Here is a 22,084-nt window from a genome sequence, read left to right as displayed (position 1 = left end):
AGGCCCGTGCATATCCTCTTCCTAATCCTTCATGCACAATCCCTAGACAGTCCCTGGCTTTTATTATTTTCTGGCAGGAGAGAGCACCACGTTAACCCCCGTGTGCAGGCTGCAGCCTGAGCATCTCTCAGCACATCGCAGCTTGGGTCCCAATTATAAATGAAACGTTTGTGTAACAAGAGAACTCGTGGGGGCCAATTGCCCATTAATATTTGAAACCTTTAATTCTTATTTAACGGCCTATCCGAACAGTCCCTTCTAATTCCTTGATACAATGATGGGCCTAAAACATTTACTTATTGATAAAGACTATGGGAGCCTTTTCCCATTGGGATGGATGTGCTTTCCCGTGGGGGGTTCAAAGCCTTGGGACAGAGCAGGCAGCAGCATCGCTGATTATTCATCACGACACAGACCCTGCACTCCTCACCTCTGCCAGGTCCTTCTCTACTCAGCAGTTTCCTCAGCAAGAGAAATTCCTTATTGGGACATCTTTTAAGGCAAGGAGAATGAGGGGATACTGTCTATAGGAATCCTGGAAGGTCCTGTCCTTGGCAGGATGCTGCAAAACTCCCAGGAAACGGAGCTGCACCTGCTCAAGTTCTTGCAGAGGGCAGTGGTTTGCAGGTTGTGTTGGGGGCACACCAGATACGGGCAGGGTTTGCATCCCAGGAGCACATCCTGCAAGGAGACATCCTGAGACGCGGGCTGCAGCCTTTCCAAATGGGAGGAAACAGCCTCAGTTCCCAAGGTGCTGGAGGCTTTGCCCCAGAAGACAGCAGAGCCTGGTGGGAGGCACAGGAAGGGCTGCAGCCTCACCAGATGGGGGTAAACAGCCTCCAGCTCCAAGCCTGAGCCCCTGAGGGGACAGAGGCTTTGCCCCAGGAGGGAGCAGAGCCCAGGAGAGACGCAGAAGGCAGGAAGGGCTGCAGCCAGGAGCTGCCCCTGTGGCCCCCAGCTCTGACCTTGAAGCGCAGGGCGGGCGGCTGCCATCGCCGGCATCGGATGACCCGTTACAAAACACAGCAGGCTCTGCTCAGAGCTCACACAGTGCAGGACAAATTTAACACCCCAGAGCGTTCCCAATCCCACTGAAAGAATTCCTGGCAGGGCCTCAGGAATCGCCCACTCCTGTGAGTGGCCAAGTGCCACCGCATTGGTTTGGCTCCAGACACACGAGGAGAACCTTGATCCTTGCTTCTGGAGGGAGAGATGCTTCAGCTGATGGAGGACACCAGGCAAGATGATAAAACCCCCAGGTGCAGGTGGGCCTTGAACCAGAGAGCGAAGGGAATGTGGAAAAAGATGCTGCTCCCAAATGCTTTCGCTTGTTTGAGAAAGGAATTTAAGGACTGCAATTAAAAATTTGCATTGAAGCCAGCCTGACTGTGCAGCTCTCCCCATGAAGTGACCCTTGGGGTGAATGATGAGAATCATTCACGTCTCTCAGAAGAACAAGCAAATGGAATGAAGGCACCCTCAAAGGATGCCCAGTCCACGAAGTCCAGTACCAGGGGACTTCCTGGCGCAGCCATGAGGAAGAGAGGTTCACCAGGAAGAGAACTTGTCCCTGCTGCCATCCTCCCAGCCATGCTCTCTCCCAGAGCCACACCGGCTGTTTTTGGAGATGGAGAAGGTGGATGCTGCTCCACAGCAGAGCTGGGGAAGGTGCAGGCCAGGCAGGGTGAGAGAGCCTCTCCCAGCTGCAGATCTGGTCACAGCTCAGCAGCAAGCCAGACCCTGCCTCTCACTCCTCCTCCTCCTCCCCTTCCCTTTCCTTTCTCCCGGCCCCAGCCCCGCATTTCTGGAGCAGCAAGAGTCAGCTCTGACGATGCTGCTGAAGGGCTGCGAGCCAGCTCCGGCCGTAACCTCGGGATAAAAACATCAGCTCGGAAACACAGCAACGGGAAAAACAGACAGGAGGCCACGTGTGCGCACATGAGGATTCCTGGACCAGGAGAGCTCCCGCTCTAGCACCGAGGTTTGCAGTAATGAGCAATGTGGACCCTCGATTCCAGGCAAAGAGGGATCCTGGGTTTGGTGTTTCCTTCCAGCCCCTGGGAACACTAAACCAGGACCTGCTGCTCCTATCCGAGTTTGGCCTCAGCCCTGCAGTGCCCGGTGCCCACCCCTGTCCTGGCCAGGTGTTGCTGAGGAGGCAGATGAGGATGCTCAGGGCAGGACCAGGGGCTTTGGGTGCCCCCAGCACCTGATGATGAGCAAAGCCCAAGTTGGGAGCACCAGCCTGGAGGCCATGGAGCAGTGACAAGACGACAGAAAATGTCGTCGGGCCAGCGGCTATTTATATCTGCAAGGACCAACACTTAATACTCTCCAATCTCCCACAAAATGTCACTTGAGCTCGGGCAGAAAGTTTACACCACTTGCAGACAAGGGCTGAAACCCGAGCACGTAATCCCTGCTTCAGTCAAAAGTTTTAGTGGGATTCGCAGCGTCTGGACAGGGGAAGCTGAGGAAAGAAAACCCAAAGCCTTTCCCTGAGATATGATGGCTGAGGCAGCGGAGAGACAGGACAGGCAGGTTCCTTCCTGGCACCATGTCCTCCCCTGCAGAGTCACCTGCTACATCTGCAGGGCACAAGGGACTTTTGTGAGCCCCGGAGCTACCTTGTGGCCTCCTCACTAGCTCAACCAGAATTTAAGTGCCCTAAAAAGGTCTTCAGCAGAAGGGGGAACAGGGAAAACAAGGCGTTCATCACCCCACTCTCCAACCACCAAGGGAGATGAAGGGCTGGGAGGAGTGGGGTGAGTCAGGCAGAGCCCACAGAGGGATTTTGCAGAGGGTCCTCATCAAGATATCACCCACCTTGGCAATTCCCCGCTCTGCGCCAGGCATCTCTACTTCAAACACTCCCCCCTCTCCTCTCCCACCTCCTTCCCTCTCATCCTAAAGGCCAGACTCTGATGTGCCTGGGGTGTAAGGAAAGGAGGCTTCCCTCACTTAATAAAGCCAAGGTAGAGCAGTGCTGTTATTAACAGCAGCCTGCCCACGGCAGGAATATTGCAGCAGCAATCCCAGGGGAGCACTGCCCTGACAGCAGAGGCAATAACGCAGCCCCAGCACTGCCCTGTGATATTGCAGCGAGTGCAAACCCCAGCAGGTCCTCCCAGGCTCCCCCTGGCATCACAAGCAGCGCTTTAGTGTTAGGGATGAATGGATACCTGGTCAGGCATGGAATAGCTGAGATTTGGGACAGCACCCTCCAGAAGGCTCCTCCAAGAGGGGCAAAAGAGCGGGGGTAAAAAGAGCTCCAGGCACGGTAAAACATGGTGCAGCACAGAAAATTAGGGTTCCATGCTAAGGGCTCCCATGGAAACTCACAGGAGGTGAATTTTTCCAGGGATAAAAGGCACAAGCTCATGTGTGTGTCTTGGAGCTGCCTCCAGCTGCTCCCAGGAGGCTTTTTTTCACATCATGCTGTCTGTTTTTTTAAATTAAAAAGACTGGGCAAAGCACTGAGGATGGAGGTACAGGCAAGGAGAGGAGCCAGCAGAGGATAGAGCTGGGCCCCTGGAAATGCTGCAGGATGCTGAGGAAAGGGGGATGGCCATGGCTTCCCAGAGGGATACACAGCTCCTTGGAGGAATCAAATAATAGACACTGACAAGGAAAAACCCGCTCCACTAGCCCCAGAAATCTTCTCTTACAGCAAGGAGTGGGATAAAAGACCCTGGGGAATATACTGGAGAGGCAAAACTTGCATTCCTGAGATGGCCAAGAAGTGATCACATCTATCTCCCTCCATCTCCAATTCCTAAGGTCCACTTCTGAAGCATCACCAGCCAAGAAACTTTGGTTGATTGGACGTGGTTAAAGCGAAAAACGCACGCAGAAAACCTTATAGTTGAAACTTAAATGGTCTCCACAAACATCTTGCATATTTTCAAGGACACTAAGGAAATTCACATTTTTTCCCCCCCATATTTTAGACTTAAAAAAATGCCTCAAGGGAAAAAGTTATTTAGAACTACTTAGGAAATACAAAGGATAAAAAAGCCTGTAATTATTTCTCTGCCAAGGGCTTGTCAGTTTGAAAATCCCCGCTCTTGAACCACTAATCCTCATGGAAAAAAAAATGCAGCTTCGGCAAGATGCTTCATTGGTTGACTTTTGCTGCACTTTCCTGGCACCAGGGAACTAAAGGGGAAGGCGTGGGTTTGGGTGTCATTTCATCAGCACCTTTCACCCACAATGCGCCTGATACACGTCCTTGGCTGACGAAGGAGACCTGCAAAGCATCACCCCAAAATGAGGCTGCTCTGCCTGAGAATGGTGCTCTCCAGGCATCAGGCCCGGGAGGGGAGGATCACGGCTGATGCTTGGAGACAGAAGTGCCAAAACAGGCAAAAATAAATCAGTTCAAGGTGGGGGTATACTTACTTTAAAAGCCAAGGATTCAGGGAGTTCCTGGGATGTTTTGTTATGTGGTTGGAAATAGCATAAAGACATTATTGGCAGGGAAACTGCACTTCCTCTGGAGGATGGGGATGGGCCATCCCAGCAGAGCTGGGATTTGGGCCTCTGGTTTAGCAGCCAGATTCATCACTTCACGTCCTCCTGCTGGGGTAAGGATGGGTGGCATGAGTGCCTCTGGCCCTGGCTGGCCACGCAGAAACAAAACAATGCCATGGAACTTGTTGTGCCCCACACACCAGTGTCCCAACAACCCTTCCCAGCCCGCAGCATCTCCCACAGGAGCTGCCTGGGCCACCCAGGTCCTGCTGCATGCCAGCACCCACCCACCTGCACCGCCTGGGTTTGGGGCTACACAGGGCATCTGGCACAGCAGAGGCCAGAAAAACTTTGTCCCTGTCACAGGCAGCTTTCCCACTGCCAAGGATAACCATCTCACCCCGAGCTGCATTCACCACGTAGGGCCCTTCACCCACTTTCACCCATCTCTGATGTCTTCTCTCATTACTTTCTCCTAATCCATCTCCAGAACAGCTCCTCCCATCAACGTGGGGTTTAATGTCCTTGAGGTAATGCATGCAGGAAGCCTCTCCCTCCTTTCTGGTTAACCCTCCTTCCCAGATCCAGAGCAGAAACAAGCTCAGACTCAAGAGCCCGACCTACAAGACTTTAAGCTTCATTAAACTTTTACGCCAGTCCACTGAGGTTGCTCTCTCAGCCTCTCATAATTACGGGTGCAGAGGGAAGGAGCAGCATCCACCTGAGCAGGCATCAAGAAGTTTCAGACACTTAATGATTTCCTAGCCAAGCTCCCACGTCCAAAGCAATGTTTAAAAGGGTCTGCTCGATACCGCTCCTGAGAGCTGCTGGGCAGAGGAGATGCCAAGATATAAATAATTCAGGATTTCAGTTCCCCATCACCAACTCAGCTGGTCACCCCTCTGGCACAGGTGAGACTCCAGACACAAAAGCCTGAGCCAGCACTCCAGAGTCCACAAACACCCAAGCCCAGAGGATGGTTGGGTTCAAGGACACTGTTCAGGTGAGCAACATCTTGCTCTCCCTGCAGCCAAAACCTGGAGTTCAGCATCTCCATGGGGCAATTCAGATTTTGGCTGAGCTGAATCCTCTTTCTCCCCTTCAGCCCTTGCAGAAACCTACAGAAAGTGGTCTGTAAGGGGAAAGGAGGCTGTCATCCCCTCCTCAGCACCCAGCACAGGGCTGGGGTCCTACACACCTGACAACAGAGCACAGGTGACATTCCCTCCTCTCCTGCTGAGTCTCCAGGATCAGAAATGGAAACGATGCCCAGAAAAGGCGCCCCAGAAGCATGTGGGAGGGCAGTTCCAATCCAGGCTCAACACAGAAATCATCAGGGAGGAGTTCTGGGGCTGTTCCTCAACAAACGCCCACCTCCACTAGCAGCAACGGTGAATTTATTCATCTCAATCACCCCTGTGGAGGCCACTGCAAACATGTGACATTGCCCTCCACCCATTTAGATAAATCATTGCAGGGGTTAATAACCCTTTTCATAGCTAAGATGCAGTTTTCCAGAATTAAAGGCTTAGTGGGGCCAGCAAATTCCAAGCAGAAATTTTGCCAACAAAAGCATCCCTATGATTTTACAATGGCAGGGGTTGAAGGCAAGAAATGACAACAAGAACTCTTTCAAAGAAAAAAAGCTGCTGCAGCTGAAAACTGCCTTCAGGTCCCTTAACCTGTTTCTCTCTCCTTTCCAAATTTTTCCAGCCAGAAGCTACCCCGAGCTTTCAGCAGCAAAGAGAAAATTCCCACCTTCCTCTTCCAGCTCAGCCACCTTGGGCGATGCTGTGCAGTGAAAAATTAACTTACAGCATGGCCCCACTGGCCCCAGGCAGGAAGGAAGGAGTCCCTGGACACACAGGCTCCAGGTCCATCCAAGGACCTCTGAAGCACAACATCAGAGGAGAGGATGCACCTCCCAAAGAGATCAATTGCATCCAAACAATGGATTCTCCAGGAATCGCCCTCGCCTCTTACGCTTTTAAGACCCCACTTTGCTCCCTTACAGGGCAGGCAACCTTGCCCAGAGGGATTTCAGGGGCTCTCCACCCCACTGAGATGGTGGTTGTCATTCCAGAGGAGCAGACACACCAGGGAGGGGGATTTTACACGGTGGCGGCGGGGGCGGGGGACAGCGGGGCGAGGAGCGCGGGTCCCGTGAAAAGGGATTTGTTCCGCTGTCAAGGACCGCCTTAGGAAATGAAGCCCACGAGGGAAGGAGAGGGGTAGGGAGCAGCAGAGACAATGTAGGGACAGCAGTGACAGGGAGACAGCTGGGGAGGATCAATGCTGAGCCCTGATGGGCTCGCAGAGCACAAGGACTGGCCGAGGAAGCATCCTCCAGCATCCTCTGCTCTTCCAGGCGTTCGGCCTGAGGAAGAGCAGGATGTCCCAGGGCAGGGAGAACCACTCACCTGTAGCCACAGAGCCACAGGGACCCTGTGACATTGCTGCCTGTTGGGATGTGCTGGGATACACGATTTGTGCCTTCTCCTATCAATCTGTGCCTTAATCATGCCAATTTGTGCCTGGGAGGAACTGCGACGCAAACTCTGGCTCACCAAAGGTAGCCCGAGGTGGAAAACACAAAGGCGAGCGTGACATAAAAATCAGGCAGGTCTGGAGAGACACAGAGGATTCATATCCAGCATTCAAACTCGCCCAGGAACATGCTGTAAGCACTTATGATGATGAAAGAAGCATTTTTAAGCTAGATTTGTATTTCCAGTTCCATTTCACGGGTGAGAGTCAATTCTTAGTTCTTTCTCCTGCGTGCAACCGTGGTCCATGGTACCCAGACCAGGCACTAGTGCAGAAGACCTGACCCCAAAAAACTTGAAACACTCTACTGAAAACAGGTAGGTGCATGCAAGTACAGTGCAGCAGGAGAAAATAAATGATTTGCACTGAACACGACATGATTTCACCCCTGTACTCAGAAGCTCACACGTCACCCTCCTGAAAGCTCCAACCTTTGTGGGAGAAACTCCCATTTTCAGCCAGCCAGCCCACAAAATGTTCAACACCTGAAGGATCCCTGAGAAGCTGAAGAAAGTGGTCTTTTGTTAATAAGACCCCAGAAAAATCCCAGAGAAGCAAGAAGACAGAGCCACCAGACAGAAAACCTCCCAAATTAAGGGGACTGGGCGCTATCAGCCCAACACTGTGCCCTGCACAGCCCCAGCACAGCACAGCCCAGCCTGCCCCACACTTTTTGCAGAAGCTTTGGCATCTGGCTGTCCGTAAATATTTGAGGTGGGAAGCCAGGAATTACAGAACCCCTCTCCTGGGCAACCAAGGTTTGACCATCTTAAAAAAAAAAAAACAACAAAAAAACCTACAAAAACAAACAGCAAACCTCAAACAGAGCTGCAATGAGATGCCTGCTGGTTTCGCAGAGACACGTAAGACAACACGGGTGCATCCTTTGCCCCTGAGGGCTAACAACCCCAGCAGAAGATAACCGCAGACCAGCTGGATTCTTTCTGCCAGGAAGCAGGACCCCATCCAGGATAAAAATATTGAGGAACAAAACTGTGGGTTGTCACAGAGTTTGCCATGACAGAAAGCGCTGCTACCTTCCCTCACCTTCCCCCTTCTGAAATCTCAAACAAATATACAGAAATTCAAATTTCTCATGAAAACGCATTTATACTAAAAAAAAAAAAATTAAGCTGGGTTGACCCCAGTATTTTCCCCTAGTAAAATCCAAATATTTTCTCCCTGCTTTAAATATCTTTTTCACTCCTGCTACAGAGGAGGTGCTTGACTGAATTGCAGGTAAAGGCACAGTCCTCCAGCCCAGGCCCCATCCCTGCTTTGTGTTTGCATCTGCAGAGGGCATGAGCCAGAGACAAGAGAGTATGAAGAGACAAAGAACATCCTGAGAATAAAAATACCCAGGACGATTCTCATTCCCACCCCCCTCCACCTTGGCGGCAGCCTCCTCTTCCTCAGACATGCTCCAGCACCAAGCGCTGGGTACCCCCTTGGCTGCACACCACGAGGTTCACCAGAAGTGGGGAACTGTGAATCCAGATCCAAACTGCTGGGTTTTCCCACTTCTCAGCCCCAAGCACGACCTGCACCCTCATCAGCGAGAGGTCAGCGCTAGACCCCAAATTCCCTTTTCTCCTGCTCCCAGGCGGGGGGGGGGGGCTTGGAGTCCCCCTTGCCACACCCTGGGGTGAGCGTGCAGCATCAGAATCAGAAACTGCTGTGGCTTTGGGCACGTTGAGGCCGTCCCACTGCTGCCAGTGGGGATGGGGACAGCCAGCAGAGATCAGTCTCCCCAGCAGCACACGCAGCCACCGGCAAATCCTGCCCACACGCTGGGCAGCCGTCAGTCAGCACAGCTCACACCCAGCACCGCCACCCGCTTCCAAATCAGCTGGCAGTGGCCACACCATCAGGTTCAGACCCTGCTGGAAGGCTCCCTGAGGAAGCAGCGAGCAGGAAACCGAACCGTGGGCTCTCCGAAATCCCTGGCTCCCTAAATCCCTCCCTGCGCCTGGCGGCTGCGAGCAGGTGAAGAACCGGCGAGGCGAGGGCTGGCGAGCTGGGGCAGGAGAGGACCCCAGCTGTCTCTCCAGCTGGTGGAGACAAAATTCTCATCAAAACGAAACAAACCCCTCTTTCTTTCCCAGCCCACTTCTCTTTGGTGCCTTTGTCAGGACTGCAAAAACCTGAAGCAATTCCCACAGCTTTAAGAGCCCCGTCGGGGGCTGATCAGGGAGCACCAGCTTGTAGAGTGGTGAAAAAAAGGTAAAAAAAAAACCCCATAGTATGTCCAAAACAAGATGGCAGAAACCATGAGGAGCCCCAAGGATGCTCAGGTAGTGGCTCTGAGGTACTGACCTGCAGTCTCCGCTGCCACTGGGGTGACCCCAAAGCCACCCCTGTCCCCACCATGGAGGGAGAGATGACAAGTCTAGTTGACTGCCTCGCTCCCAATCTGCCAAACCTCACTCACTTCCAGGCCTTCCTATGAAACATTAATCGTAAGACAAATCTAATTAAGGGCTGAGAGAAGGGGAAAGATGCCAATTCTCTCTTTTGCTGCCTCTGAAAAAGGGGAGCCCCATGAGTTAGAGGACAGGGCTTGGTGGAGATGGAGACAAGGCATGGTTTGGTTGCCTGGCATTTGCAGAGTGGATCCCACAGCAGCCTCTGTAACACCCCTCTCACTCTATCCTGCTGCTTCCCTGCCTTCCCACTCCCTTCCAGCACAAAAAGTTGACTTCATAGCAAAAAGCAAAAGAGGAGGTCCCAGCCCAGCAGTACCAACCATGGTGTCCCTGGTGGGGATCCAGCTGCCCCACAGCCACACTCCTCCCAGCCCACAAGGAGTCAGTACTATTCCTCCAGGAGGTGTGGGTGAGGACAGGGAGGTGTTCACTACAGGACATGAGGTACTAGGTGGGGATGGAGAGCAGGCAAAAAGCATGGGAAGCACCAGAGGGAAAGATTGAGAGATGGGGAAAGAGAGACCGCCGAGAGGGACGTTGTGCCACAGAGCTGGCATATGCTCTGCTACCCCATCCAGGCCAGCCTGACTGCTCCCAGTGCCTGGCCAGCTGGAGAAACCCAAATCAGCATCATCCTCTCCACAGGATGCCCTACAAGAAGGGAAACAGGCCTCCAGATAACATGGTGGACTGCAGCTGAGCTGACCTGTGGCTCTCTGAAAAGACAGGTCTCTCCCATCAGCCACAAAAAGCACAGGGAGTCCCACTTCTCCAAGTGAGATAAGGCAAGGGACTGCAAACCACCGGGACAAGCCCATCACACCACAGGAATTCTCCAGCCAGTGGGACCAAGCTGTGCTGAAGTGTCCAGCACCACCTCCATCGGATCCATCTGGAATGATTCCCCTCGCAGCCCTTCCGGGCTGGGGAAGCAGCGCCAGGACTTGCAGTTAATTGCGCAATGACATCCATTACCCACGTTAGGCAGGATAAACAGCCACCGTGCTCCAAACCTCTTCCCCCTCTCTCCTCAGCTGCCAGAGGAGCCTCCAGCAGGAGGGAGGAGGCTACCCCGAGGCCGCAGGTCCATCCTGGCCTGGCAGGACCACGTTGCCGAGGGTTACGCTCATCCCCCATGCGAAGGCGCCGGGTGTGATTTTAACACCCAACGCCGACGAGTTCCTTTGCACGTGCGCTCTTCTGTGTGCACACCGGGGGGGCGGGAGGATTTTTATTTATTTCCTTTGCAACCGGACACAACTTCACATTTTACCTCACGAAGGAGAAGGTGCCAGCGCCCGCACAAGCCCGCGACTCCAGGAGCACGGGATTCTGGAGGCAGGCAAGGAGAGCCCTGCGATGACGGCGCGGAAGCTGGCAGCAGCACAGAGCCATCAAGCCGTGCGAAGACAGGGCGAGCATCACACAACTGCCTGCCTCGGCCGGGGAGCCCGGCACGGCGGTGGCGGCACGGGGGCTGCAGCCGCCCCTCCACTGCCGGCGCCCACATGCCAGGCCTGCTCCGAGATGTGCTGGCCATCTGCTCCTGCCAGCCGGGGCTGGGGCCGGGGCTCTGCGCCGTGGCTGGGGACGTGCCAAGCCGTCCCGCCGTCGCCACGCTCCCCAGCTGCGCCCCCCGTCATGACCACACCGCTGTCAGCGCTCCCGGCCCCCAGAACCTGCAGTGGGGATCTTCCCATGCCTCCAGGTCCTCCCTGCATCCCTGGCTCTGCTTGGCCTGTGCAAACCTACTGTGAAACACCACTAGGCAAGAGGGGTGATTCAACTATTCCGGTCCTCATGCAGATTTTAAGGCCCCAGAGCAGCCCTACTCTTCCCATCGCTTCCCTGTTTATGGCCAGGTTTGGTGTTGCCCCCCCCAAATTCGCCACCACAAAAGCCCATCCTCCTGACCACCACCACAGGGGCCCCACAGCCGGGGCACATCCCCAGGGCCGCTCTGCAGTCGGGGAGCCGGCCAGGGCGAAGACTGAACCTTGTCATAGTTGAGACTTATCAGGTTTGGACAAGCGCCGGGGGCTGCCGCGGGATTCGGGATGTTCTGTAACGAACGTCCTCTGCTCCAAATAGACGCTGTCCCAGGGGCACAGGCTTGAGCCGTCCCTCTCCAGGAGTCCTCCCTGTCAGCACTGGGGAAACTGCTCCAAGAGTGACCCCCAAGTTCCCAGACAGCATCACCATCTGAACCGCCCACGGGCCCTGCGCCGTGGTACCCCAAAGAGATGCCGAGACCTGACCTGGCACCCTCGGCCTTTAATCCATTCCCTTTCCAAGTCCTCTCCCAAGTTCTTCCTCTTAGTGAAAGACATAGAAATGTAAAACATGTGTTTTAACAAATTATTCCTCGATATCTAGAGCCCAGCGAGTCAGATGCTCGCTTAAATTTGTCCGTAACACTTTCCATGGGTGTATTTTTAACCGAAGGCATAGCTGCCGTCTCGTGCTCCCTCATTAACCCTCTGCGGCCTTGTCACAAACAGAGCTCAAACAGAGAGCGCAGAGACGTGTTGGAAAATTCTGCACCTACTCGTCCCTGGGAAAACACCCCAACGCTCACCATCTGGAAGAGAAATCCCTTCTTTCAATTAAAAAAAAAAAACCCAGAACAACAAAACCAAACGCAATCGCAGAGCACCGACGCCGTGAAAGCGGCAGGTTGGATCCCGAGCACTTCCCTGACACCCCCAGCATTCCACACGCAGACACCCCCAGCCCTCCCACACGGAGAGGCCTCCGGAGCCCGGCTACGCCGCTGCCACCGGGAGGATCGGCCGCTTTCCACCGTGCAAGGAGTGTCAGTCACTTGTGATAATTAACCAGCTCGAGATAATGAGCTCAGCCTGAGAGCAGCGGCTCTTCCTCCGCGCATCTCGCTCTCAAATCCCTGCTACCGGCATCGGCACCGCGGCCAAGGCAGGCACAGTGCTCCTGCACCCAGGAAAATGCACGGTCCAAAGGCAGGACGGGCATTTGGGAAAAGAGAGAAGGGCTTTTGGTAAATAAAGAGTATCACATAAAGCTCAGCAGAGCCCAAAGGGAACAGCTCTTTAGGACTCTACTCTGCATCCTTGCCATCACCAGGTAAGGGGTCGCACCACCGGCACAGCAGAGTGCTGCAGGGCAGATGAAAAGAGAAGGGACACAAACCTGCACCCCCGTGCTAACATAATTAATATAAAATGCAAGGGGACAATGACACGATGGCAAGAGGCAGGCAGGAGCAGGAGGGGAAGAGGCCAGCAGTGAGTCAGGATTAAAACCACCACATCTCGGGAAATCGCCCGTCGCAGAGCCTGAGCTTCCCGGCTCGGCCGAAAGTCGCCACCCCAAACACAACCAGGAAATAACCAGGAAAAATGGTGCTATCACTGGGCCCTAGGAAAAATTTGTGACTTTTTTTCCCCTCAATCATCCTCGTCCATCCCAACAGGGAGATAGATGGGCACAGCAAGAAGCCAACTGCGGCACCAATTTCTTTCGCGGCCAACAGACATCAGAGGAGGGTTTCAGGTTGGAGCCACTTCAAGAGCTCGTAAGCTGCAGTCAGGAGTAAAATCCACATGTGCTGCAAGCTGGAAAGGCATTTCTGGGTGACACTCACCCCAATTTCCCCTTGATGGTCCAAACAAAAATACCAATACAGCAGAAAATGAGAATTAAATCGTGTTGGAAATGTATGGGAACCAGTAGCCAAATTTCTACAGACAAACAAGCAGTGCACCCAACCTCAACAAAATTTTTGCCCACAAAAATCCACCCTGTGGCGCAGCTCAGCTCTCTCCTTTCCACTCTCACGGCAGCTAATTCTTCCGCTCTTTCGTAAACATTTGAAAACAAGGTCACGCGCACAAATTCTGCTTTCAATTTGCCTTGTATCCATAGTGATTAAACTCAGACCCACAATACGGGACTTAAAAGAGGGAAAAAAACCCTGAAAAAAACAGTAAAACCCCAAAACCCCAACTTTAAAAAGGCCTGGAGCTGGGCTAGACCCTGGCACGCTCGCCAGCTAGCTGAAGACCAGGGATGTGAGCATCAACGATCACTGTTTTCTGCTATTAAAAAAGGGAATTAAATTGCAGGGCTACGATTGCCGTGCTATCGCTACAGCGAGGGATCTGGCCCCCCACCTACACCCTCCTCAAGAAGCAACCAGCCCAGAGGCAGCAAAAATTTAACAGCTCCGAAACTCAGCCAGGCAGTGGGGTCCGGAAAGGACAGCGAGAGCAGGATGAGCAGGAAAAAACGAAAGCAGCCGCAGGGGAGGAAAAACTCAGCAGCCTTGCCCCCATTCCCACTGGAATAGTTTTTCTTTTAAAAAAAGAAAAATAATTTTCTCATTGTCTTTCCCCACAACCCCACACTTCCAAAGGGGAAAGCGTCAGGGCTGGGAGCTTTAATACCCAAATTTCTTCACCATCACAGACCCGGATGCAGGAAAAGCCTCTGTGTGACAGTCAACACTCTGAATTCAGCAGGGCCTTCCCTGGTTCCTGCTGGGTGCCTCAGTTTCCCCACCAACCAGGGGGAGAGCAATCGCATTTCCCTGCCTGTGAGGATATTAGGATAATAGACTCGTCCAGGACCAGGTCAGGGAGGATATAACTTTCCTCCTGCAGATGCTCCGTAGGAAAATAAAGCAGAGGAAAATGCTTGGCCCCGTCCCTGCACAGCCCTGGGGTAACCGTGGATCTCCCAGGCTCGCAACAAAACATCCTCAATTCCCAGGGCACAACGTGAGCACAACAAAACACCTCTGAAAAGGGGAGAACGCGGGTGCAACGAGACCGCGGGGCAGAAGCACAACTCGCCGCGCAGCACAGGAAGGGCGGGCTGACACCTCTTGGGACACACAGGGCAGGGGAAGTGGGGAGCAGCAGAGGGACACCAGTCCCCCCACAAGCTTTTGCAGGGCACTGGGGCTTTGTGGGCAGTGAGAACAGAGCGAGGGGGGTCTCCCCGAGGGGCAGGCGACACTTACTTCTCATAGTCCAGCTTGCAGTAGAGCTTCTTGTCGCGGTAGAAGCAGGTGGTCTGCAGGGGCTCCTTGCAGGACGCGCACTGGACGCACTGCTCATGCCACAGGCTGTCGTTCAGGCGCAGCAAGAACCGGTCCAAAATCACTCGCTGACACCCTTCGCACACCGACTTGGGGGTCGCGGCTCTGCCTGCGGGGAAGGAGCCGGGGGCTGGGGTGGGCGGAGGGAAGGGCGGCCGGGGAGACGGGCCGGGAGAAGGACGGGCGGAGGGTCCCGCGGTTCTCGCTTCCCCCGCACAGGCTCGTGGGTCGCGGGGGGACGAGGGTGTGCGGGGAGCTGCTGCGAAATCCAGGAGGGACCTGTGCCTTAGGGCAGCTCCGGGGGGAGCACATCGCGCCCAATTTCGTTCCTCTTGGAAAGGCGGCAGCGGAGCCGCAGCTCAGAGAGGGAGCGACCGTTTGAAACCGATATTAAAACGAAGATAGAAAGAAAAAGTGAATTATTCATTGCTCGATACGAAGGAGAGCCCTTCGTTACAAAGTGGAGTGAGGGGGACACACAATTTAATGCAATCGCGCATAGAACCGGGAGCAGCCAAGGCGGGCGCCGGGGACACACCCCGGGCGAAGGCAGCGGCGGCCGGCAGGAACGAGCCGGGAAAAGCTGCCCCCGGGCCCCCCGAACCCCCCGTGCCCATCCATCGCTCGGGCCCGCCCGGCCGCGCCCCGCCCTATGGGGTCCCCAGGAGTGGGGTGCCCCGACTTACCCAGCAAGGAGGAGAAGGGGGTCGCGGGGTCCAGGGCGCTCTGCAAACTCTCCTCCATCTTCAGCCCGTCCAGCATGGTGGGGAGCCGGGCCGGGCGAGGGGCCGCGCCGCCCGCCTGCCAACACAGCCCGAACACACCGCGTTCAGCCCGGCCGCCGGCCCCGCCGCCCCCGGCCGGGGCTTCCCCGCCCCGGCTGCCCGCCCGCTCCCCGGCGCCGCGCTCCCTCCTCCTTCCCCACAGGAGAACCCCTCGGGCCCCCCGTTCCGGCTGCGCAGCCGCTGCCCCGGCCGGGCTCGCAGCAGCCCCCCAGCCCCGCGGCCCCGACGTGGGGAGGCGATGGGACCCGGGCCCCCCGCGGCCGCGGAGCGGAGGATGCGGGACGGGAGGATGCGGGGCTGCCGTCGGCGGGGCTCGGCCGCTTACCTGGGGCGGCCCGGGCGGTGCCTTCCTGAGAGGATCCGGCGGGAGAGGCGTCCGCAGCCACGGCTCCTGGGGGGTCTTGCGGCGGCTCCGGCCTCCCCGGCTGTCTCGCACCCCCCCGCCTCCCCGCCGCCGGCGCTGCCCGCGGTGCGGAGCGAGCCGCGGCTCCCTGGACGGCTCCGGAGAGGAGCGCACCAACCTGCGGGGAAGCGCCCGTCCGACTGCTGCCAAGGCACATTTCCTGGAGCTGATACCTCCCTGCCCGACCCCCACCCCCTGCCCTCCCCTCTCCACCCCACTCGAAATAAGTTTCCTCCCCGCTCTCCTGCCTGGCTGCAGGCACCGGCCCTGCCACGCCTCGAGGGGCCGGCGGCCCTTCCCGGCTCCGGGGTGCACGGCTCGGCCCCGGCTCCGCTCCGCTCCCTGGCTTTTTTCCCCCTTCTTTTCTTAGAAAGCCAAAAAGAAGAAGAGAAAAAAAAAAAAAAAAAAGAGGTAGAGGGTGGTGCCCCACCAAAGCGTCTCTCCCAGTAATGAAACCGGCTGGAAATCAAGTCCCCCTTCCAGGAGAAGCCCAGGCGGGCAGTTTTTGGGGAAAGTCGGTGCCTTGCTCGGGGCAGTCCCCGGCGGGGATGCGCTCCCCCGCGCTGCGCATCGCCCCGGGCGCCTCGCTCCCGCTGCTCCGGAGTGTTTAAGGAAAATGAGTGCTGAGAGGAGGAAAACAAAAAAAGAAATAACTAGGAAAAAAAAAAAAGAAAAAAAAAAAAAAAAAAAAAAAAAAAAAAAAAAAGAAGAAAAGAAAAAGAAAATCCCAACACCAAAGCCGGAGAGCTGAGAGCTGCCCCGGAGGGCTCGTCGCCAGTGATCCCTGGCGCCGAGCGGGGCTCGGTCCGCTCCGGGCGCCGGTTCCGCGGGGCCGTAGGGGGAGGCGGCCCCGGGGAAGCGGAGCTCCGGCTCCGCCAGACCGCATCGGTTTTGGGGAGGGGAAACCCGCGGAGGAACGATCCCGCCCGGCCGGGGAAGATGAAACTTGGAGCCTTCCCGCAGCTCCGGCGCTGCTTTCCCGTCCTGCCCGGCTGTCTCTTCCCTCCGGTTTGGGGGGTTTCGCTGTTTTTCGGGAAGTTTCACGGCCGCGCAGGTCGGAGCGGTCCGCAGCGGGGCTGGGGCCGCGTACCTGCCGCTGCCGGAGCAGCCTGGACGGGGATCCGCGGCTTCCCCGGCACGGAGGAGAGCTGGGTCCCCCCGACTCCGGCCGGCGAGCAGGGGAACGGCCGCAGAGCTGCGAGGGACCCGCTATAGGATCGCGGAGGATTGGAGGCTTTTAGGGGCCTCACCTCCTGTGTTCAGCGCTGACCTTGGCGCCAGGGGCAGATGCGCTCCCAGCCTCTCTGTGGGGCATCGCCGTCACCAAGTGCTCCCCACACCCAGATGACGTGGGTGATGCAGGGACCGAGGTCGTGTCCTCTGGGAATTCGTAGGAAGGAGAGAGGCCACAGGTTATCACAGGCAGCTCACCGCCCTGACAAAATCCCATGGGAGAGGGAAACGCGGTCCTGGGACAGCCCTGCTGTATCCCCGTATAACTCCACCGGGAGTTCGGGCATGAAAGCCTTGGTGCTATCACACAGTCACTGTGAAACAGCTCTGACCACTCACACCCAGGAGGGCTGGGCTGCAGCAGGGAGGCACCGGGCTCTGACACCTTTGTCTTTGGCTCTCCTGAAGATCTCTGAGCAGCCACAGCCAAGTGTCTGAGCAGCCAGGTCCACCGGAGCCACCTTGCCAAGACGGCAGCCCAGCAAGGACTGCAGCACGACCAGGGGCTCCGAGCATTGCATGCTGCTCTCCCTGCCTGTGCTTCCCCACACTCTCCATCCCATCCACAGAGCTGTGCAGGACAGATCTTCCTTACACAGCCAGGGAGCGGCAGCCCCGTGGGGTGCTACCATCCACCAGCACTGCTAAAAACTGTGTCCCTGTGCAGGCCACTTTGCTTGCAGACTCAGACGCCCATCTGATCTGCTCTGCTCAGAGATGCAGGAGCAGCTGGGAGGGAAGTCATTCCTTCCTAGATGTTGCCACCCTATGGTCTTCCTTCTCCTCTTCTCCATATGAGGAGGGTCTGGAGACTGTCTCACCTTGCAGCTCTCATGTACAGTTCCCAGCTTGGTCTGTGAAGATCAGGTTTGGGGGCTGAGGCAAGTGTGTAACACCAGGGAGACTGCAGCAGGGTGCTGCTGCTCGTGATTTACACATCCACCAACTCCCACAGAGGTCAGAGGTACTGGAGCACACCTGGCCTCATGGAAAAGGTGATCATCAGGTGAACGAGTAATATATGCAAGAAATACACTCCAAACTCCTTCGCTCCCAAAGCACATCTTCAGTATGGGCAGTGTCCCTACAAAACATGGGGGGAGCATTTCAGGCAGCTCACTACAGCCTCTGAGCACCAGTTTCCATTATTAGCTCGCTCAGAGCTGAACTAGGGGCAGAGGCCCTCGACATCAGCAGCCAAAGAGAATTAAACCAGAGGAAAAGCAAGTCTCGCCTTTCTCCTTCTAGCTGTAGGGTCTGCAGGCAGCCAGGTGTTGCAAAAACAGGGTGGTGCTGGAGAAGTGCATTAAACAGAAGCTGCCAACTGAATTAACAAGGCCACAACATTGGCAGAGGGGCTGCACATCTTCCCCAGCCGTCTCCCCGCCGGGGCCTGCCCAGCTGTCATGTTTTGTGCAGGGCCCCACTGCTCACTGCTGGAAGGGGGTCAGCAGCACTCGGTTCCCAGGTAGCCACAGCCACAGCAACTGCCCTGGCTCCAGACAGCAGCAGCCAGATCCCTCCTCCAGCATCACCTTAACTCTGCCCAGCCAAGCAGATGCAGGAACACCCGAGAGCAGGCAGGGCCGGTCCCAGAAGCAGGCACAAAGGAGACCAAGGAAGAAGATGGCTGAGAGCCACCTCTCTTGGGACAGGAGTCCCATGCTGGGCCAGCACCATCCAGGTGCCTTGAATGCCCCCTTGGCACAAAAGAAAAAGCCTTTTCCAGCACCACAGACATCCATGGACACCACTCACCCCTGCAAAGACCACATCTCCCTCTCCTTCTGCCTCCCTCACAGCCCTTCAGAGGCATCAGCAGCTGCCCAGCCAGCTGGGCTGGCCAGCCTGGCAGAGAGGCAAGCCAGAGACCAGCCCACAGCCATGATGCTGTCAGATAGCCCTGGGGCGATAAAAATCCTCTCGTTTTACCACTGAAATCCCCCAGACCAAGCCTGTCTCGGGTAGAGCTGATTGCACAGAGGGCACAGGAAGAGAAGAGAGAGAAATGGAGTGGCAGCCACTGGCCTTGCTTAGATAGAGGTTGGTCTTTGTCCACTCACACTGATAGACACCTGGGGATTTATCAGGGCTTCTCTATCATGCTTTCCAGCACAACGTACCTTGCCGTCGTCCCCTGAAAGAGGATACACAACACACTGCTTCCCACTGCCATCAGCAGCAGCTCTGGGGAAACCCCTCTTCTTCCCCCTCCTCCCTGTGGCCTCCGGTGCTCCAAGTGAGCTCAGCTTTCCCAGCCTCCCAGCTGGGCCTTTGATGGGACAGCAGAGAGCTGGGGGTGGACGTAGAGAGGAGGAGCCGAGGAATCAGGCAGCAAAGAGGATATCTCAGGGAAGGCCGGGTGAGATGAAGGCAGTCCAGGGCCCAAGAGGTCCTTGAGAAAAGGTCGGTGTTGGTGGCACTCAGTTGGATTCACACTGTTGGTGTCTGAGAGTCATGTCAGGCCTACAGGACGTGCCCCTGAATCACTCAATCCATCAGGGAGCTCAGAGTCAAGCTGAACATAAACCAGCTCAAACGTTTATCGTTTGAGATGTATTTATTTTTTATTCTCAATCCAGAAGCTCTGTTGTTTGACTCGGTAGAAACTGAGGCAGCTGCTACAGAACCCAAAACTCCGCTATTTTTTGAAGCCCCATCCACAGAGCTTTTGCAGAGGGAGCAGCTCGGAATTAATAAATGCTTTGACACATTTGGCTTGCACACCATGGTGGGGGGGACCTACTGCTACCTTGGGAAGCTCGTGAGATGTGAGGCGTGGTGGCAAAGAGAAAATGGCCTTGCACCAGTCATTCCCAGAGCCTGGCTTATTTAGCCATCCCAGAGCAAAGGAAAAATTGTCTGAGCTTAAGCTGAGGCTGTGAGGGGCTTCATGGGGTAACCAATGACTAGACAAAGTTTTCTTTGGCTTATCAATGATTATGATTTCGACTGTTTTATGAAAATTAATTTTCTCCAGGGCTGAAGACTGGGGAAGCTGCAGCCATGCCAAGCTGCTGTTCTTCTTCTGCAGCTCATAGAAGGATAACCACACCAGTGAGTTATTACCAGCTGCTATGGGATCTGTTCCTCGGGATCTCCAAAGACTCACTCCTACACTTTGCAAGGCTTGGGGAAGCACGGCTCTTGGACAACACCCCTGTGGAGAGGTCTACAACATGAACGAGGAATCCAAGGGTTGGGACCAAGTCCAGGAGATTGCATCAACCCTCAGGTCCCCAGTGACTGCAGATAGAGCTGGGCTGCTCCATGACTTGCTTCCTCTGCAGAGGACATTGTTTTGCTAGTGGCACTTTCAGATGAGCAAGTGGTGTCTTATTCACAGAGGAGAGTCATGGCCTCTCTGCCCTGCCAGACACAGGGTGGGGGAGCGTGTGGTGGGCTGCGTGTTAAATTTTTCCAAAAACCCAGTAGTCATCTGGAGAAACAGGACAAAGCCCTGCTCAAACTGCAGCCTGGAGACCGTGTGGTCCAGAAACCAGAGACTACTCTTGCAGACTGCTAAGAGTGAGGCTGTCCAGCAGCCACCTTGAGACTTCCTGCCCCATTTTGGTTACCATATCCTATCACTTCCAAAAGAAATAGCACAGGCAGCGGTCTGGATTTGTTTACAAACAGTGGATTAAGATCAGCATCAATCAGAAAAAAACCCCCACCCAGCCAGCTGGGGGACCTGTTCTTCAAAGTTTACATCTCTGAGAGGGGAAGCCTGAGCAGCCCAGGCTGGAGGCGATCTCTTGCTCCATCTGACCAGCAGCGTGGTGTGGTACCATCCCAGCAGAGCCCGCGTGCAGCATCTCAAATTCCAGCAACAGTTTTACAATAAGCAGGTTGTCTATTTTCTGTATTTAAACACTTCCCTTTTAACCAAAAATTACCTTTTCAATTAAAAATAGTTTCTTGGTCAGTGCTTTTCACATCTTTTGAAATTCTCTCTGGGTTTTTCTCAGGAGGAAAAGAAAAAAATAAAAGCGTTTTCTTAATGTTGGGGTTTTCCCTCTTTTTCTCCGCTCTTTTAAATTCTCCTTTTCCTTCTCTCAGCAAAATACTGGAAAATGAATCATGTCCCTGTGTGGGAGCTTTAACAAAACATTTCATTTTTATCCTTCTTCCTTTTCTGTTGTCAGTCCTACTCTCCCTCAAACTTCCCCGAGCCGGCAGCGTCGCAATCTGTCACGCGGACAGACAAAGCTGCATCTCACCCCACTGTCTGCTGAGAGGGTCAGGAGGGGCAGATCACTTAACACTACACCTGTTTTATGAATAATAATACCGACAGTTTCGCTGGGTTCCTGGGAGGACATTTTCCCACCAGGATAAGCGCCGCATATTGAACAAATTAATGTCTTTAACTCGTTTGACTCTGGTTAGCTCGGTTGCAATGGGAGCTCCAGCGGTGCTGTTGGAGCAGGGGAAAGACCAGGCAGGCCTTGGAGGAGGGTTTGTTAGAGTGTCTTGTTCTTTTCTTCCCGGCAGGTTTCACTCCTGGAAGTGTGAGATTATAAATTTGGGGTTCGTGAACCTGCTTCCAGAGCAAAAATATGGAGGGGGGGGGGGGGGGGGGGAAGAGAACAGGACACGACGCATGAAGCTTCAGGAAAATGGAAAGTCATCCATGAGGACACAAAGTCTGTGTCACTCCAAAATACTCCACCTGCACCAAAATGAGACACTTTGGTTCTTTTGTCAGTGGCTAGACTAGCTCAGAAAAGAAAAACAAACAAACAAAAAAAAAACAAACCCCAAACTAAACAACCAACCAACACCGAACAACCACCCCCTCACACATTAAAAACTTACTTTTTATATTACTTTAAAACTCCAAAGAATTCAAAGAGTTTCTTTTTAAGATGGTGGAATGAAATGTTTTGATTCACAGCAGCAAGTTTCCTTAGGTCTTTCCTTAGCAGGAACAAGAAGCAATACCCGTCTTCTCTCCACCAGAGGACTGCGTGCATCAGCACGAGCAGTGATATCCCCAAGTGACATTCCTGCCCTGATTTGGGCTGCCCAAGAGTGTCAGGAGGGACCCTCAGCACCATCCCAAGCTGTGACCGCAGCAAAACAGGACACTGCTCTGCCAGCCCCAATCAGTGCCTCACTCATAGTGTTCGTT

At 54.9% G+C, this 22,084-nt stretch overlaps 1 protein-coding gene across 2 annotated transcripts in view; it reads right to left on the bottom strand.

Annotated features, from left to right (window-relative positions):
- The window catches only part of LMX1A (LIM homeobox transcription factor 1 alpha), a 42,980-nt gene extending 27,334 nt beyond the window's left edge, over nucleotides 1-15,646 (bottom strand). The window contains exons 1-3 of one of the 2 annotated variants that reach the window (XM_066193087.1): nucleotides 15,637-15,646; nucleotides 15,213-15,327; nucleotides 14,449-14,635 (exon numbers count right to left, since the gene is read on the bottom strand). In XM_066193087.1, coding sequence (XP_066049184.1) covers nucleotides 14,449-14,635; nucleotides 15,213-15,288 — 263 coding nt within the window. In that variant the 5' untranslated portion in view covers nucleotides 15,289-15,327; nucleotides 15,637-15,646. Of the gene's footprint in view, nucleotides 1-14,448; nucleotides 14,636-15,208; nucleotides 15,369-15,636 lie in introns of those variants that run through there. The other variant, XM_066193088.1, reaches the window with a different exon arrangement.
- Between the last annotated feature and the right edge of the window lie 6,438 nt (nucleotides 15,647-22,084).

Source organism: Chamaea fasciata, unplaced genomic scaffold, assembly GCF_029207755.1.
Source record: "Chamaea fasciata isolate MVZ Bird 193981 ecotype frontalis unplaced genomic scaffold, bChaFas1.0.hap1 SCAF_10, whole genome shotgun sequence".
Taxonomy (NCBI): Eukaryota; Metazoa; Chordata; class Aves; order Passeriformes; family Sylviidae; genus Chamaea; species Chamaea fasciata.
The sequence above is the reverse complement of the archived record's forward strand: the minus strand, read 5'-3'. Positions and strand labels throughout refer to the sequence as shown.